General features: G+C 42.5%; 1 protein-coding gene across 1 annotated transcript; it reads left to right on the forward strand.

Moving 5' to 3' along the window:
• Window positions 1–2,921: 2,921 nt before the first annotated feature.
• Window positions 2,922–12,029, forward strand: LOC310859186 (extracellular calcium-sensing receptor-like; the record flags this gene model as incomplete). The annotated part of the gene is made up of 9 exons (XM_083765587.1): window positions 2,922–3,145; window positions 3,695–3,968; window positions 5,352–5,438; window positions 7,233–7,502; window positions 7,860–8,066; window positions 8,398–8,673; window positions 9,369–9,596; window positions 10,777–10,900; window positions 11,116–12,029. 9 exons carry the CDS (start codon window positions 2,922–2,924, stop codon window positions 12,027–12,029), a joined length of 2,604 nt encoding a protein of 867 aa, XP_083621713.1.
• Window positions 12,030–18,976: the final 6,947 nt, after the last annotated feature.

Here is an 18,976-nt window from a genome sequence, read left to right on the forward strand (position 1 = left end):
ACAGCATGCAGAGGAGAAGTCATAACAGAACCATCTAAACACTACAACATGCAGAGAAGTCATAACAGAACCATCTAAACACTACAGCATGCAGAGGAGAAGTCATAACAGAACCATCTAAACACTACAACATGCAGAGGAGAAGTCATAACAGAACCATCTAAACACTACAACATGCAGAGAAGTCATAACAGAACCATCTAAACACTACAGCATGCAGAGGAGAAGTCATAACAGAACCATCTAAACACTACAGCATGCAGAGGAGAAGTCATAACAGAACCATCTAAACACTACACTGACTACAGCATGCAGAGGAGAAGTCATAACAGAACCATCTAAACACTACAACATGCAGTCATAACAGAACCATCTAAACACTACAACATGAAGTCATAACAGACAGACTTAAATTCTCTTTATTGTTAATGGCATTGGCTGGGTTTCCCAAACGCATGTGGTGTAAGACTTGTAGTGCTGCACATGCTCAGATGCTCCTCCATAGGCCGCACACAGAAGCCTGTGAACATAGACATTTCGTGCATAGATGTGCCACGCACTGGTAGGCCTCAGGCCTCAATGGTAGGCCTCAGGCCTCAATGGTAGGCCTCAGGCCTCAATGGTAGGCCTCAGGCCTCAATGGTAGGCCTCAGGCCTCAATGGTAGGCCTCAGGCCTCAGGCCTCAGGCCTGGTATGGTATCTTTGGTATCAATGGTAGGCCTCAGGCCTGGTATGGTATCTTTGGTATCAATGGTAGGCCTCAGGCCTGGTATGGTATCAATGGTAGGCCTCAGGCCTCAGGCCTGGGATGGTATCTTTGGTATCAATGGTAGGCCTCAGGCCTCAGGCCTGGTATGGTATATATTTTTTTGTGCCTATACCAGGGGTTTTCAACCGGTGGTCCGCGGCCCCCTGGTGGTCCGCGGAGGTACTGCTGGTGGTCCGCAGGCAGGCATTCAGAAAAGTTATATTTTTGCCTTTTTTTTCTTTACTTTTTTTTTTACCTTTTTTCTAATATATAATATAAAACTTATTTGCACTCTTTTTACTTGTTTGTAAATAATAATAATAACTTAAGTCGAATAGTCGAAACTTAATGTCAAATAAACCAAAAGAAAAGCTGACGGAGTCATCAGCTGCCAGCGGAACAACCATCCTGATCTTCCACCCAACGCATGCATTCTTACCGTGCTTGCTGCCCAAGGCAAGCACATAATAATACGTTTGGGAAAGTCAAATCTCCCTGCCATAGAGTTATAATATCTGCCGCGGATCGATTGAATAGTCTCACATAATACGTGACGTATTCACTATTCAATGTGCAACTTCTCAGTCTATCGTTGCCGAAAAGGCAGAGCTACAAGCTCACAACGCGATGCAACCAGGTGCGGGCTCCACCGGGCCCGTCAGCGTCGCATCTCCGTCAGGGAATGTTCCCGTTTTAATCAATGAAGGGTGGCTCCACTGCCCACGTTGTATTGCGTTGCGTGACTGCATTAAAATTGCCCCGGTTGGCCGGTTCGTTTTTTTACGCACACGACGGAGGCGCAACACGCCCGGTGGAGCCCCGGTGTGAGCTTGTAGATTGGCTATTTTTGGTGCGTGACACCGTCGTACGATGATGTATACATTACGCTTTTAAAGTGACGGTACACAATGAACAGTTCCCTCTGTATGTTAGAAAGGTACTGTATAAGGCCCTAGTAAAATGTAGTGCAGATTGTAGGTTGGTTAAAATAAAGAGAAGATTATTAAAATAGAATAAGATAAAAATATATATTCTGTTTCTGTGTGTGTGTGTGTGTGTGTGTGGGGGGGGGGGGGGGGGCGGGGGGCTTGTCAGAAACAAACCTACTGTGACTGTCAAATGCACCAAGTGTCAAATGTGAAATGGATTATTATTTTGAGACTTTTTTTGAGTCCTGCTTAGTACAAGTAAAAAACACTTTAGTAAAACTTTTGATAATAAAATACTTTGAAACATTTTTGTCCAGCTCATGAATGTAGCCTGTGATAGTGTGATTAGTGAGTAACAAGTAAGAAGAAAACAAAAACAATCTTAACCCATGGTGCATGAATGCCCCACCACTATTGTGTCGGGTGGGTCCATCGTAGATCTACGATGAACCCACCCGACACAATAGTGGTGGTCCCCAGGCTGCTGCTATAGTCAGAATGGTGGTCCCTGGATCAAAACCAGTTGAAAACCCCTGGCCTATACCACGAAAAAACATGGAAAATGTTGGGAAAGTCGGCCCCAAATCAGTAGCCCCACAATTATGAAATGCCCCCTTTTTTAAATGTTGGTTTTCTGGAAAAAGATACAAATAAAACTATGTTGCTATATCAGTGGTTCTCAAACGCGTGCGTGCATGTGTAATAGATATATTAGAGGACACATTATTTTGATATGATAGGATTGTTAATGTAGGCCTATATTAAACCATTCTGAACGGGAACCCATTTTGGTGTCAGCATCATGTTATGCTTTAGCTATTGAAAAATAGCAGATCTACAAGCTCATAGCGCGCCACCGAGTGGCGCGCTATGAGCTTGTAGGTCTGCTATTTTAGAAAAATCGAAAAAAACGACTGACATTTTTAGAATCTGATCTCAGGTCAAAATGGGTTCATCAGACCAGTGTGTGTCCAGCGGAAACCTCGTATGAATCTGATCTCAGGTCAGAATGGGTTAAGCCCTGCCTGTACTGCCTCTGACCAAATGGGTGCATGCATGGCATGCTGTGAAGGATTACGTCATTGTCATTCTGTGGTACAGGGGATGGCACGGCACAGATGGGCGGTGTGAAAGACTACGTAGTGGCATAAGGGTGGCACGGGGGATGGCACAGCACTGTGTATAAAACATATAGCAACTGGACAACGGCTTTAGAGAGGGGGGAGGGACAGGTAGGACAGTCATGAGGGCTTCTCCAGACCTATACATGTACGTGATTCTGTTCTCTTCCTTCTCCGCCTTGTCCACCTCATCTTCCTCTTCTTGTGAGCTGCAGGCACCTTTCAATGTCAACAGCATTTACAAGGCGGGGGACTTTGTTCTGGGTGGCTTGCTTCCGATCCACTACAGCCCTGTCTTCCCTGAGCTGACTTTCACCTCCAAGCAACAGGAGCCCACTTGCACTGGGTAGGTTTCACAAATACTGAACAACAACAGCAGCAAGCAAGAGAACAGGGAACAGTTTTGTTAGATATGTGTAGGTTTCCTATACTTGCATATGTCTAAAATGCCTAAATATGTCCCAAACCGCCCCCTAAGGTCTTCCACCGCCGGCCTGCTCGCTTTGCCCCAAAAAATGGCAACTAAAAAATACGGGGAAGCAGCTTTTTGCTTCTACGGGCCGTCGGCATGGAACAAGCTCCCACTGTACCTTCGTCAGGCAGCCTCTGTAGACATTTTAAAACTCAGCTCAAGACCCACCTCTACAACATTGCTTTTAATTGATCTTTTAGTTATTTTTATTTTATTTTTTGTTATTCATGTCCTCACTGTATTGCATTAGTCGTTGCCTTGCTTTTCTTTTATTCTCCATTGTTCTGTAAAGCACTTTGAGCTGCATTTCATGTCATGAAAGGTGCTATACAAATAAAGTTTTATTATTATTATTATTATTATTACAAACATGCACTGTTACAGTGACATTGTATGCGTTAGTTTTTACACTGCGTGGTTCAGGGAGGCCCAGGCCATGGCTTTTGCAGTGGACGAGATCAACGGAGACCCCCGCCTGCTGCCCCATGTGACCCTGGGGTACAGTATCTATGACATCTGCATCGTGCTGGGAGTCGGGTTCCGCGCAGCCTTGTCATTGGTCAGTGGGCGAGAAGAGCAGTTCCAGTCCAATGAGACGAGCTGTGTTGGCTCTCCTCCAGTGCTCGGAGTAGTGAGCGCGTCCTCAACCAATTCTATCGCCGTCTCTAGTATACTAGGTTTGTACAGAGTTCCCATGGTAAGTTCATCACTTAGTAAACACACTTTTACCATCACCAATTATGCTTGATTTTGGTTACTTACTGTATATATATATATATATATATATATATATATATATATGGCCGTATATATAAAATACATAAACATAAGTGTTGTTACCGTTTAAAGGCATAGAACATGCCACAGGCAAAGCATGTGGGTGAAGCAGGCACATCTTTAATGGAGGGTGGAGGAGGTTTCCAGAAGGTCAGAGTGCAATGCATCTGTGTTAAAGGAGAATTCCATACTAAAAGGCTTTCATACCTTTCTTTGTAGTTGTTACGTCCCCACCAAAGAGGTCTAGGTGTTATTTTGTGCAAAAGCTCCTTATTGGCTATTTCCCCTACCATAAGCCCTAAATGAATTGCATTGGATTGAATGGGAATCGAATGGGGCTATGGGGTGTTGTGCTAATTCGCTTATTTCCATCGCTCAAAATTATAATTTCTTTGTATATATCCTCTCTTCATAATGTAAATAATATCCCAAGCAACACACAACACTACTTATTTAGATGGAAATAAGCGAAGTAGCACAACACCCCATAGCCCCATGCAATTCCCATTCAATCCAATGCATTTAGGGCTTATGGTAGGGGAAATAGGCAATAAGGAGTTTTTGCACAAAATAACACCTGGACCTCTTTGATGGGGACGTAACAACTACAAAGAAAGGTAAGAAAGATAAGAAAGCATTCTAGCATGGAATTCTCCTTTAAGAGTTCTTATGCTCTGCCCAAGGCCTGCATGGTGTGGAAAGTATTTACTACAGTAATAGTGGAGGAGTTAAATGTATCATACCATTCTAATGTTAAACCTCATATGATCAAACACCGTCATCAATACATAATAAGGTTACAGCAATGGCATGAAACAATACATGTGTGCACAGACGGTGTGTAAAATCTGAATCCTTGAGTCAATTGTGGTTATATATATATAATATCACCAGGCAATTGAAGGTTACAATTTCAAAGTGAGTCCACACATGATTAGGCCTGTCACAATTATTAAATAATCCCCTAAACACATTCTTTTTTTTTTTAGATAATCACAATTATTTTTGCATATTTGTCAATTGTTTCCACGCTGAAAAATGTCCATATACTTATACTAAATAGCAAAAATAGCAGATCCACAAGCTTAAAATATCACTTTGTGATGTGTTTATAAGCTCGTAGATCAACTATCTCTGCTATTTTGTACATTTTATGGAAGAGAAGAAATTAGAAAAACTAGATAAAGTGCTCCTCGTGGCACAGGTCTCCACCATGCAGGAAGAAGAAGCCTATATTTCAGATGTTTTGTATATATTATATATATTTATTGTATATATTTCAGATGTTTTGTACCTTCTCCAGGTCAGCCCTGGAGCCACCTGCGCCTGTCTGAGTGACCGGGATCACTTCCCATCCTTCTTCAGAACAATCCCCAGTGACGCCTTCCAGGTGAACTGCTAATACTACAGATAATACTAATGTTTAACTGCTAGTACTACAGATAATACTAATGTTTAACTGCTAGTACTACAGATAATACTAATGTTTAACTGCTAGTACTACAGATAATACTAATGTTTGTATCAAAAGTACTTCACCTCCCAGGTGAACTGCTAGTACTACAGATAATACTAATGTTTGTATCAAAAGTACTTCACCTCCCAGGTGAACTGCTAGTACTACAGATAATACTAATGTTTGTATCAAAAGTACTTCACCTTCCAGGTGAACTGCTAGTACTACAGATAATACTAATGTTTAACTGCTAGTACTACAGATAATACTAATGTTTGTATCAAAAGTACTTCACCTTCCAGGTGAACTGCTAGTACTACAGATAATACTAATGTTTAACTGCTAGTACTACAGATAATACTAATGTTTGTATCAAAAGTACTTCACCTCACAGGTGAACTGCTAGTACTACAGATAATACTAATGTTTGTATCAAAAGTACTTCACGTTGCACACACTGCTGATGAATTGAAAATGGCGGGCCCTATTGTAAACAAGTGTAATGCGTTATGGTGTCGTCCACTCACAGTTAACAGTTTTGTATTGAGTTGTACTGTACTTGAACTGTACTGTAATTCTGCAAACTGTCAATAAATTCAATCAATTGTCAAATACCTCCCTCTAGTGAGTGTAATCAATACTGCATATCCCCTCTCATTTTGCTTGTGTGCATTACTGCTGGAGCTGGAGGTCTTTATTTAAAGTGTAAAAACGATTAGACGTTTTCCTTTATGGAATCTGTGTAAGAGATTCACTCACTTCCCCCCATGTACAATCTGATGATAGAGAGAGCACTACAGTAGCCTAATATTACACACTCACATTGCATACTGTCGGGGCAGAAACCATTTGAAATTAGGGATGCACCGAAAGGGAAATTCTTAGCCGAAACCGAATACCGAATATACAGTAGGAAACAGTTGGCCGAAAACCGAATACCGAATATGATTCATATTATATATATGTTTTCCTACCATTGCTACCCATTCTGACCTGAGATCAGATTCATACGAGGTTTCCACTGGACACACACTGGTCTGATTGACCCATTCTGACCTGAGATCAGATTCTAAAAAATGTCAGTCGTTCTTCGATGTTTCAAAAATAGCAGACCTACAAGCTCGTATCGCGCCACTCGGTGGCGCGATACGAGCTTGTAGATCTGCTATTTTTAAATAGCTAAAGCACGACATGATGCTAACACCAAAATGGGTTCCCGTTCAGAATGGGTTAAAGGTACCTGCTTTATGGCAAAATAAATGATTATGGCAAAACTTAACTTAAATAATAATCACTATTATGGGTCCATAAAACATTTATTCAGCTCTTTTGAATGCATTAATTGCATACACTATTCGGTGATATATTTTCTGCCTATTGGGGCCGAAAATGCATTTTTAGCCATTGTCTGCCGAATATTCGGTGCATAACCATTTGAAATGGAATCCTGAAATATTTGTAGCTATTTTTGAACTTTTTAAATTTCAAATTAATTTAGAACTAGCCTACTTAATATGTTAACTTTATGAACTCAAATACAAATTCATAAAAAAACAAAAGACAATAAAAATGTAGCACTAGTCATTGAGCTAAGATAGACTGAAGTAATTATAGCGGGTTATCTTTGCATGTTTGGAATTGTAACAGCTGTAAAGGTGAGGGCCGCATGAGGCCCATAATATGATCTATTCTAGAACTTGCATGTCCTTCCATTCTTCATCCAATCAGGTGCAAGCTATGCTCCAGATAATGCGGCGTTTTGGGTGGACCTGGTTTGGCCTGGTGATCATTGATAATGACTACGGACACAGCGCTGCCAGGTCCTTCCAGTCCGAGGTGGAGCGCTCAGGGCTGACCTGTCTGGCGTACGTGCAGGTTCTGCCCATGGACAGTGACCCAGCCCGACTTCAGAGGATCGTCACTGTGATGAAGGGATCCACAGCTCGTGTTGTCATTGCATTTGGTTACGATAACCATATGGTTAAACTCCTGGAGGAGGTTGGGGTTATTATGATACATGTTAATTATGGTCATTCATGATGATTATAGGGAATCTGAAATTAGCTACATTGAAGTTAAGACATTCTTTCAGAAAATGAAGTAGGTTGCTATGTTGTTGTTGTTATTGTTGTTTTCGCAAACCATTTACTTATTGCAGTGCAGCGATTTACTCACTCATTGGAACCAACAATTCCATTTTGCAATGCAATTTAATCACTCATTGGAATAAACAATTCCAATGCTCAGCAATTGTTTATTTATTTTTCTTACATTGCATTGCCTTATTTTGCTTTTTATTTGGTCATTAATGAGAACTGTAGCACATACACATCATTATATTGTTCACCACAACAGGTGGTAAAGCAGGATGTGGCCGGTCTGCAGTGGATGGCCAGTGAGGGCTGGTCGACATACACCGTCCTCCAGACGCCTGCCTTCATGCCCTACCTCAGAGGCACCCTGGGGATCGCCATCCGTCGAGGAGAGATACCAGGTCTCAAGGACTTCTTGTTAAAAACACATCCTGACCACCACCCTGACAAGAGACGTGAAAATAACCTAGTGAGTCTTTCGTTTAACCCATTCTGACCGGGCACCCATTTTGGTGTCGGCATCATGTTATGCTTTAGCTATTGAAAAATAGCAGATCTACAAGCTCGTATCGCGCCACCGAGTGGCGCGATACGAGCTTGTAGGTCTGCCATTTTTGAAAAATCGAAGAACGACTGACATTTTTAGAATCTGATCTCAGGTCAGAATGGGTTAATCAGACCTGTGTGTGTCCAGTGGAAAACCTCGTATGAATCTGATCTCAGCTCAGAATGGGTTAATTTAGTATCTTAAGTATTTACTTTTTATATGTGGCCTATAAGTCTTCATTGTGTTTCTTCAGGTGAAGCAGTTCTGGGAGCACACATTCCAGTGTAAATTTGCACCCCTTCCAGCAGCGTGGGTGGATGCTGGTGGACGGGTGTGTACCGGACAGGAGGACCTGGGAGCGGCAGAGTCTCCCCTGCCTGAGGTGTCAGACCTCAGGTATGAGTATAACGTGTACAAGGCGGTGTACGCTCTGGCCCATGCCCTCCATGACATGCTGCAGTGTGCCCCGGGAAGGGGGCCTTTCACTGGGCACAGCTGTGCCAGTTTGCAGAACATACAACCATGGCAGGTGGGATATTAATTCACAGTTCTGTTTCAGTTAACCCATTCTGACCTGAGATCAGATTCATATGAGGTTTCCGCCGGACACACACTGGTCTGATTGACCCATTCTGACCTGAGATCAGATTTAAAAAAAATGTCAGTCGTTCTTCGATTGTTCAAAAATAGCAGACCTACAAGCTCGTAGCGAGCCACTCGGTGGCGCGCTATGAGCTTGTATGTCTGCTATATTTCAATAGCTAAAGCATAACATGATGCTGACACCAAAATGGGTGCCCGGTCAGAATGGCTTAAAGTTTCTATAGATGGACCCACATTTTGAATAATAATATTTAAATATGACATTATGAAAGGCAAGACATTTTTATTTGTATATAGAGTGGTTGTTTCGTAACGGGTCTCTCCAGCTCTTTAATAAACAGTAAATGCATCTAGAGATGAATTGCACATTTCCTCGAATTAGGAGAGAGAACATCACAAAGAACAAATAAAGCTTGTGTTTCAGTTCCAGTTTTGTCTGCTCATTTATTTGTTGAATCACTTCCAATTTCACTTAAGTGTACAGCAACAATAGTTAATGATTTTCGTAGGCCTATTTCAAGGGTGTAGTTAATACATCAATCCCTGACAATGTGTCTATAGTGTTAATGTGATTGCATACAGTAGTTTTTAGTCTTCCTTCATTTCCTTCACTATTTCTAGCTTGTGTACTACCTGGAAAAGGTCAACTTCACCACATCATTTGGTGATGAAGTGTCCTTTGATGAGAACGGTGATCCCATACCGATCTACGATGTCATGAACTGGGTATGGCTCCCCGACGGAAGTGTAAAGGTTCAGAATGTAGGCGTGGTCAAGAAGTCGGCCTCCGGAGATGACGAACTCATCCTCGATGGAGACGCCATCTTCTGGAGCTTTGAATCCACAAAGGTAACGCCTTATTGGCTTTCTAAAATATCTAATGTTGAGCTCGTTATGAGAATGTAATTTACTCGAGTCCAGTGGTTTACAACTTTGTCTGGATTCAGGGCTCACTTGGACAGTGTGCATTTTCTAAGCATGTTTATTTTAATGATCAATCGCATTGGTATTCAGGCAGGACTGAGTGTGTGCTGGTATTCAGGCAGTACTACTCTATTTGACCTGTATGTCAATACATGTATAGACCGATTCCGTAGCTGGTCTCATGGTCGCAGCCTACGTATTTCCTGTAGGTGGACTCGACGTAGCTGCGGGGATAAAACCCTCACCAGGCGCACCTCTTCCACTACAGTGAACGGCAGAGTGACTGATGTTAGTTTGCCTCAAACTTTACTCCTTTACCTGCTTTTTTACTAACACTAACATTACAAAGATGCCCAGAACATCGAGATGAACCTGTGTAGTTTATGGCTGCTCCAACAGTAGTGGCAACATAAAAAATAAAATAAAACGGAATGTCTAATATCCACCGCGGTGGCTGAGACCAGAGCCATTGAGTAATGGTTGAGACGAAGCAGGGAAAGATACATATCGCCAGTCTTACCCAATACCAAATCTTTCTGTTTTATGAACACAAGGCTGCTGTATTTTATACCTCATACTAAGCATTTAAAGCATGAGGTATAAAGTACACTGGCGTTATGTATCTTTCACTGCTTCGTCTCAACCATTACTCAATGGCTCTGGTCTCAGCCACCGCGGTGGACATTCCGTTTTATTTTATTTGTTATGTTGCCACTACTGTTGGAGCAGCCATAAACTACACAGGTTCATCTCGATGTTCTGGGCATCTTTGTAATGTTAGTGTTATTAAAAAAGCAGGTAAAGGAGTAAAGTTTGAGGCAAACTAACATCAGTCACTCTGCTGTTCACTGTAGTGGAAGAGGTGCGCCTGGTGAGGGTTTTACCCCCGCAGCTACGTCGAGTCCGCCTACAGGAAATACGTATAGGCTGCGACCATGAAACCGCTACGGAATCGGTCTATAGGTATTGGATTTAGGATATAACTGCTTAAACACTTGCTATAAACACAACACGAGATCAGAACACTGGTATCGGTATTCGGGGTATCGGGATCGGGTCGGGATAGCCCTAGAACCAACCAATGCATCGTTACTCCCCTTCGTAGCCTCCTCAGTCAGTGTGCAGTGGGAGCTGTTCTCCTGGAACCTGGAAAGCCAGAAGGAAAGGAGAACCTGTCTGCTGCTTTGACTGCAATGCTTGTTCTGACGGAGAGATCAGCAATCAAACAGGTTGGTTCATACTCTGTATACTGGTCCATAGCCTGTTTACTAGTCCATAGCCTGTTTACTAGTCCATAGCCTGTTTACTAGTCCATAGCCTGTTTACTAGTCCATAGCCTGTTGACAAGTCCTTGAGGAGGATACTTAATTTCTGTCCCTTTAACCTTGGTGTCTCTGTTAGACTCTACAGAGTGCTGTCCCTTTAACCTTGGTGTCTTCGTTAGACTCTACAGTGTGCATCAGTTGTCCAGAGGACTTCTGGTCCAATCCCCAGCATGACCACTGTGTCCGTAAGAGCGTGGAGTTCCTCTCCTACCACGAGCCCCTCGGTATCTCCTTGACAACCATCGCATTGTTCGGCACATTTATGTGTGCCATTGTCCTGGGGATCTTCGTCTATCATCGAGACACACCCATGGTGCGCGCCAACAACTCAGAACTCAGCTTCCAACTTCTGCTGTCACTCAAACTATGTTTCATGTGTTCACTTCTGTTCATTGGCCGCCCCAGACTGTGGACTTGTCAGCTGAGGCATGCAATATTTGGGATCAGCTTTGTGCTGTGTGTCTCGTGCATCCTGGTAAAGACTATGGTGGTGTTGGCTGTGTTCAAGGCCTCCAAGCCCGGGGGTGCAGACATTATGAAGTGGTTCAGTGCTATGCAGCAGAGAGGAACAGTTGTTGTTCTTACTTCTATCCAGGCAATAATCTGTATAGCCTGGCTGGTGTCTGCCTCACCAACTCCCCATAAAAACACACAATACCTCAGTGATACGATAGTCTATGAGTGTGATGTGGGATCAACAGTTGGTTTTGCAGTGTTACTAGGTTATATTGGCTTGCTGGCACTCCTCAGCTTTGTCCTAGCATTCATGGCACGGAATCTTCCAGACAACTTCAATGAAGCAAAGTTAATCACTTTCAGCATGTTGATCTTCTGTGCCGTGTGGATAGCCTTCATCCCAGCATATATCAGCTCTCCAGGCAAATATGCAGACGTAGTGGAGGTATTTGCTATTTTAGCATCTAGTTTTGGCCTTTTGGTGGCGCTGTTTGGACCAAAGTGTTATATAATGCTTTTAAAACCTGAGAGAAACACTAAGAAGGCCATCATGGGTCGTGGTGCTTCCACGACATAGGAGCAGAAATAAAATGATACTAACATTTTCCATGTGTGTTTCCATGTGTGTATTTTATAACAATGTGTATTATGGATATTTTTGTATTACTGAAAACCTTGGGTATGTTTTCTTCCAGATTAAATTAAAAGCAGTAATCCAGTCAGAGATGCAAGCATCTATCATAAATACTAATTGCTTACAAATATTACAAATATCCTTTATAGATAAGAATAAAGTGCACAAGGTTGTGGTTATTATAGTCAAATTATTAAAATCAACAAACTTCCAAACATATTCCAATCGCGTCGCTTTTGAATGGGAAACAATAGTGTTTGTTTTGCTGAAATCCAAAATCAAATGCAACAATATTCTGGAATGTTATGTTTCTGTAGATTGGCAGATTACTGACAGTTTGTATGGTACAGTAGGCCTACATTTAACCAGCGTTACTCTGTATGGTACAGTAGGCCTACATTTAACCAGCGTTACTCTGTATGGTACAGTAGGCCTACATTTAACCAGCGTTACTCTGTATGGTACAGTAGGCCTACATTTAACCAGTGTTACTCCACAGTGCTTCACCTGAGCCTCATGACGTTGGTGTCTTTACCTACTGTATGTTTTCAATGCTTCTTTCACATGAGATCATATTTCGTTGCCGTCCGGAAGAAACCACCTAACTGAATTATTCTTTTCATAAATCAGTGCTATTGAACACCCAATGGAAAGTATTAAAAAGCGCTTTGGCGAAAACCCCCTAACCCCACTGGATCCTAGCTGCAAAACCAGATATCCACCCGTTTAACCTTGCTATTGAACCCTGTATTGGTTAACCCATTCTGACCGGGCACCCATTTTGGTGTCGGCATCATGTTATGCTTTAGCTATTGAAAAACAGCAGATCTACAAGCTCATATCGCGCCACCGAGTGGCGCGATACGAGCTTGTAGGTCTGCTATTTTTTGAAAAATCGAAGAACGACTGACATTTTTAGAATCTGATCTCAGGTCAGAATGGGTTCATCAGGACCAGTGTGTGTCCGGAGTACACCATACCCATACCCATACATAAAAGTGCAACCCCATTTACCTGTAATGGGGTGTAGCTCAGAAACCCTCCCTCCGTTATAATCTCATGATGTTCGCATGTTTACCTTTGCTTCCATAGTTAATTTTAAAAAGGTGATCCAAGATGTGATGTGGTATTCCAGATCTAGGTGATGATCCGGTCTTATGTTGCACACGTTAGTCTGCTAACAGATCTATGGCTGTGTATATGCATACATGAAATGTATGCATATACACAGCCATAGATCTATATATGTATATGTATTTGCATACATGTATGCAAAGCCCAAAGTTTCGTAAAAACGCAACAAAACAGCATTAAAACCCATTCATGGCGGGAACCCCTTTTGGTGTTTTACCCCCTCAGTCCGGGAACCCATTTTTGGGTTCTGTACAGTATGTACAGTATTGAAAAATTAAAAAAAATTGATGCTGCTATATAAATAATTGAAGTTTTTCAGAAAACTTAGGTCAGGCTTTTTTTTTAGGCCTAACCTAAACGGGTCATATACATTTTTGAAAGACCAAATAATACACAAGTCAGTTTTAGTATTTCTGAGATTATACCAGTGTGTGTGTTGAGTTTGAGTTCTCAATGTGGTTGAATTATTCCTGTATTATAGAACAGGAAGGTTTTTCACCTTCCTGTTTTATACAAGTAAGACGCGCAAAGCTCGTAAATTGCAATAACAACAATTAGAATAAATTACGTACTTTTTTTTTCTTTTTAGTTAGTAATTTTTTGTGTGTGTGTGTGTGTGCTACAGCTGTGCCCTCTGGTGGCGGGCGGGTGGTGTCACAGCGGGACAGACACACAGACAGATACACAGACAGACACGATCTGCAGGGTCTCATAGTTAGTGCTCATTGCGTTCGCAAATACAGGAAGTCACTTTTGCGGTTTACAAAGAGATGAGAGATGTTTTCACTTTCATCTTCTATAGTTGTGAGCATTTTTCCATGTACAGTACACACGTTACTGTATTCTACGTCTAATCACTTTTGGTGAATTAAAGTTCACCAAAGGTTTTCTTTGGATATAATGGCTATGGCTGCTAAAACACCTAAAGAGGCAATCGTAGACGCCCTTGAGGATCTGGAGGAGACTGATCTGGAGACATTCTGCAGCACTTTGCTTGATCGTAAAGAAGAGCCACGCATTCGAAAAAACGCAATTGAGAATAAGAGTAGAATAGAGATTGCAGACAAGATGGTTACAGCTTTCACTGAGGACAATGCTGTAGAAATAACGGTGACCATTTTATAAAAAGATAAACTGCAACAATGTTGCACAGGAATTAGAGAAAGTGATGGGTAAGTTCTGATCCTAATGGATGACTTTGTTTAGGCAAGCAGTGTCTTGATTACTACTGTGTGGAGAGACAAACTTTTACTGGTCGCTTGAACTTGATACTTTTAAAATCGTTTGAAAATTAATATACACTATTTGGATTACTTTGACATTATCAGGGGTTTAAACTTTTTGTTATTGTTTGTGGTTTTTCTTTGTTTTTCGTCTTGCGTTAAATAATAAAGTGTAGGGTGACCAATGACGATTATAATCATTGCAAAGCCTATTGTAATATCTAAGCTAAAATATATAAAAACATAAAAATGTAGACATCATATCATCATATGCACATCATATCATACATATAGCCTATAGTGGGGCTATTTTAAAATGTTTATTCATGCTGTGTCTTTAGATAGTTTGTCTTTTTATGTTTTTATGTTGCACCTCAAGTGATGTGACTGAGGGGAAATGGTATTTCATATTCTTTATGTAGGCTATGAGGGGAAATGGTATTTCATATTCTTTATGTAGGCTATGAGGGGAAATGGTATTTCATATTCTTTATGTAGGCTATGAGGGGAAATGGTATTTCATATTCTTTATGTAGGCTATGAGGGGAAATGGTATTTCATATTCTTTATGTAGGCTATGAGGGGAAATGGTATTTCATATTCTTTATGTAGGCTATGAGGGGAAATGGTATTTCATATTCTTTATGTAGGCTATGGTGGGAAATGGTATTTCATATTCTTTATGTAGGCTATGGTGGGAAATGGTATTTCATATTCTTTATGTAGGCTGTGGTGGGAAATGGTATTTCATATTCTTTATGTAGGCTATGGTGGGAAATGGTATTTCATATTCTTTATGTAGGCTATGAGGGGAAATGGTATTTCATATTCTTTATGTAGGCTATGGTGGGAAATGGTATTTCATATTCTTTATGTAGGCTATGAGGGGAAATGGTATTTCATATTCTTTATGTAGGCTATGAGGGGAAATGGTATTTCATATTCTTTATGTAGGCTATGGGGGAAATGGTATTTCATATTCTTTATGTAGGCTATGAGGGGAAATGGTATTTCATATTCTTTATGTAGGCTATGAGGGGAAATGGTATTTCATATTCTTTATGTAGGCTATGAGGGGAAATGGTATTTCATATTATTTATGTAGGCTATGGTAAGTACATGGAGGTGACAAATAAAGTGATTCTGATTACCTGCACCAAGTTATTGACTATTGATTTGTCTCAATTAGTCATATTTGTAGCTCTTTAATAATAATAGTTATACAAGTCTACTGCTCAGTGAGAAGTATAGGCCAATATTGCCTTTTTATTTTGCCCTACCTTTGCTTTACGTTCTCTTTTGCTCTTTGATGACATCCGCAATCAAAGTTTATTATTTTCTCCATTTCTGCTGTTCGGTCGGTGTCCACGGCTACATTATTAACTTCTGGTACAAGTAAAAGCGAGGCGATGCCGACCTGTACACCACCCGGCCCAGCTGTTCCCCCAGACTCGTCTTCCTCGTCCTCGTTATCACAACACGAACTCCTGTTGATTTGATCGAAAACAACGCCATGGTCTTCATCATCCGTGTCAGATTCATCCGTGAGCTCTAAACCCGGGTCATTGCCACCGTGTATGAAATCTGAAATAAATGTTCCCAGGAGATCGTCTTGTGCCTGTCCATTTAAAGCGTTAAGCAAGCGGTCCAAGTTACTAGCCATGATCACAAACAAACAACAAGAATGATGTTGTGTTTACTGACAGCCTGAACACGTTGTACTGATGGGCGGTGATCGGCTACGTGAAACTGGAGAACAATACATAGGTATGGCCAATCGAAACAGCTCTATGTAAATACGTGCAGGAATGTTCACACCCCCAAAATACGGAAAATAGTCTTACATTATAGAGACATTTTTGCAACGTAATTACAACAACTTAATGACACTAAACCGACTTTCTGATGGAATAAAAACATTAAAAAAAAGAATCTAATTTGGTATAATGTGAAGTTCCATTAGAGCCGACTTGTGGTTTAATTTACTGGCACTGGTCACATATATCTTAATAAGTGTTGGCACCTCCATTATGCCTTGATTACATTGGTGTCTGATGTAATAGTAGCACTTTGCCTTCAGTCATTGTGTTAGACCTTTGTCTCATTGTGGACACTGAGCATCTCTGCCCATCTCCTGAGCCTCTGCCCATCTCTGCCCATCTCTGCCCATCTCCTGAGCCTCTGCCCATCTCTGCCCATCTCTGCCCATCTCTGCCCATCTCCTGAGCCTCTGCCCATCTCTGCCCATCTCTGCCCATCTCCTGAGCCTCTGCCCATCTCTGCCCATCTCTGCCCATCTCCTGAGCCTCTGCCCATCTCTGCCCATCTCTGCCCATCTCTGCCCATCTCCTGAGCCTCTGCCCATCTCTGCCCATCTCTGCCCATCTCCTGAGCCTCTGCCCATCTCTGCCCATCTCTGCCCATCTCCTGAGCCTCTGCCCATCTCTGCCCATCTCCTGAGCCTCTGCCCATCTCTGCCCATCTCCTGAGCCTCTGCCCATCTCTGCCCATCTCTGCCCATCTCCTGAGCCTATGCCCATCTCTGCCCATCTCTGCCCATCTCTGCCCATCTCTGCCCATCTCCTGAGCCTCTGCCCATCTCTGCCCATCTCTGCCCATCTCCTGAGCCTATGCCCATCTCTGCCCATCTCTGCCCATCTCTGCCCATCTCCTGAGCCTCTGCCCATCTCTGCCCATCTCCTGAGCCTCTGCCCATCTCTGCCCATCTCCTGAGCCTCTGCCCATCTCTGCCCATCTCTGCCCATCTCCTGAGCCTATGCCCATCTCTGCCCATCTCTGCCCATCTCTGCCCATCTCCTGAGCCTATGCCCATCTCTGCCCATCTCCTGAGCCTCTGCCCATCTCTGCCCATCTCCTGAGCCTATGCCCATCTCTGCCCATCTCTGCCCATCTCCTGAGCCTATGCCCATCTCTGCCCATCTCTGCCCATCTCCTGAGCCTATGCCCATCTCTGCCCATCTCCTGAGCCTATGCCCATCTCTGCCCATCTCTGCCCATCTCCTGAGCCTATGCCCATCTCTGCCCATCTCCTGAGCCTATGCCCATCTCTGCCCATCTCCTGAGCCTATGCCCATCTCTGCCCATCTCCTGAGCCTATGCCCATCTCTGCCCATCTCTGCCCATCTCCTGAGCCTATGCCCATCTCTGCCCATCTCTGCCCATCTCCTGAGCCTATGCCCATCTCTGCCCATCTCTGCCCATCTCTGCCCATCTCCTGAGCCTATGCCCATCTCTGCCCATCTCCTGAGCCTCTGCCCATCTCTGCCCATCTCCTGAGCCTATGCCCATCTCTGCCCATCTCTGCCCATCTCCTGAGCCTATGCCCATCTCTGCCCATCTCTGCCCATCTCCTGAGCCTATGCCCATCTCTGCCCATCTCCTGAGCCTATGCCCATCTCTGCCCATCTCTGCCCATCTCCTGAGCCTATGCCCATCTCTGCCCATCTCCTGAGCCTATGCCCATCTCTGCCCATCTCCTGAGCCTATGCCCATCTCTGCCCATCTCCTGAGCCTATGCCCATCTCTGCCCATCTCTGCCCATCTCCTGAGCCTATGCCCATCTCTGCCCATCTCTGCCCATCTCCTGAGCCTATGCCCATCTCTGCCCATCTCTGCCCATCTCCTGAGCCTATGCCCATTGTCTCATGTTCTCATCCTGCATATAGGCTACCTGATGGAGAGAGCCTCTGCCCATTGTCTCATGTTCTCATCCTGCATATAGGCTACCTGATGGAGAGAGCCTCTGCCCATTGTCTCATGTTCTCATCCTGCATATAGGCTACCTGATGGAGAGAGCATTTATCTATGCCCATTGTCTCATGTTCTCATCCTGCATTTAGGCTACCTGATGGAGAGAGCATCTCCTGAGCCTCTGCCCATTGTCTCATGTTCTCATCCTGCATTTAGGCTACCTGATGGAGAGAGCATTTGAATGTTGTATAATTTAAATTATACAAAGTGGGTGCATCTACACTACAGTATATATGCATCTTTTGTATTCTTGGACGTTCTTTGTTTTTAAATGATAAATGCAACAGTATATTAAACAGGCCAGGACTTAAAAGGATCTACACCATGCATTTAAAAAAAAATATATAGTTAGATTTTAATATCATATTGTTTATTGGTTTTATTCTAAATCACCACTCGGATAACCCAGTCCAAGTAATTTCTCTCCATATAAAGCTCTTTCAGTTGTAATACCACTTGTCCTGGTTTGGCAAGTAGCGCTATTTAGCCAGCTTGTTTCCAACTTATTACATTTCTTACCGTTTGTTTCTAATTTAAATAATATTTATTATTTTAATATTGTTTCAGAACAATCCAAAGGAGCGGTTGCATCAGTCTCAGGTGAGTGCTGTTCAAAGTTACTTAGATTTTTGTATTGCAGTCTCCATCATAGTCTCCTTTGGATGTACATATAAGCTGTTAATATTATTTAATACCATTACTATAAAACGTACACAGTGTACACATCGAATAACAACAGACAATAATGTGTTACATGTCTTG

Source organism: Protomyctophum parallelum (assembly GCF_964188405.1).
Source record: "Protomyctophum parallelum genome assembly, chromosome: 5".
Lineage (NCBI taxonomy): Eukaryota > Metazoa > Chordata > Actinopteri > Myctophiformes > Myctophidae > Protomyctophum > Protomyctophum parallelum.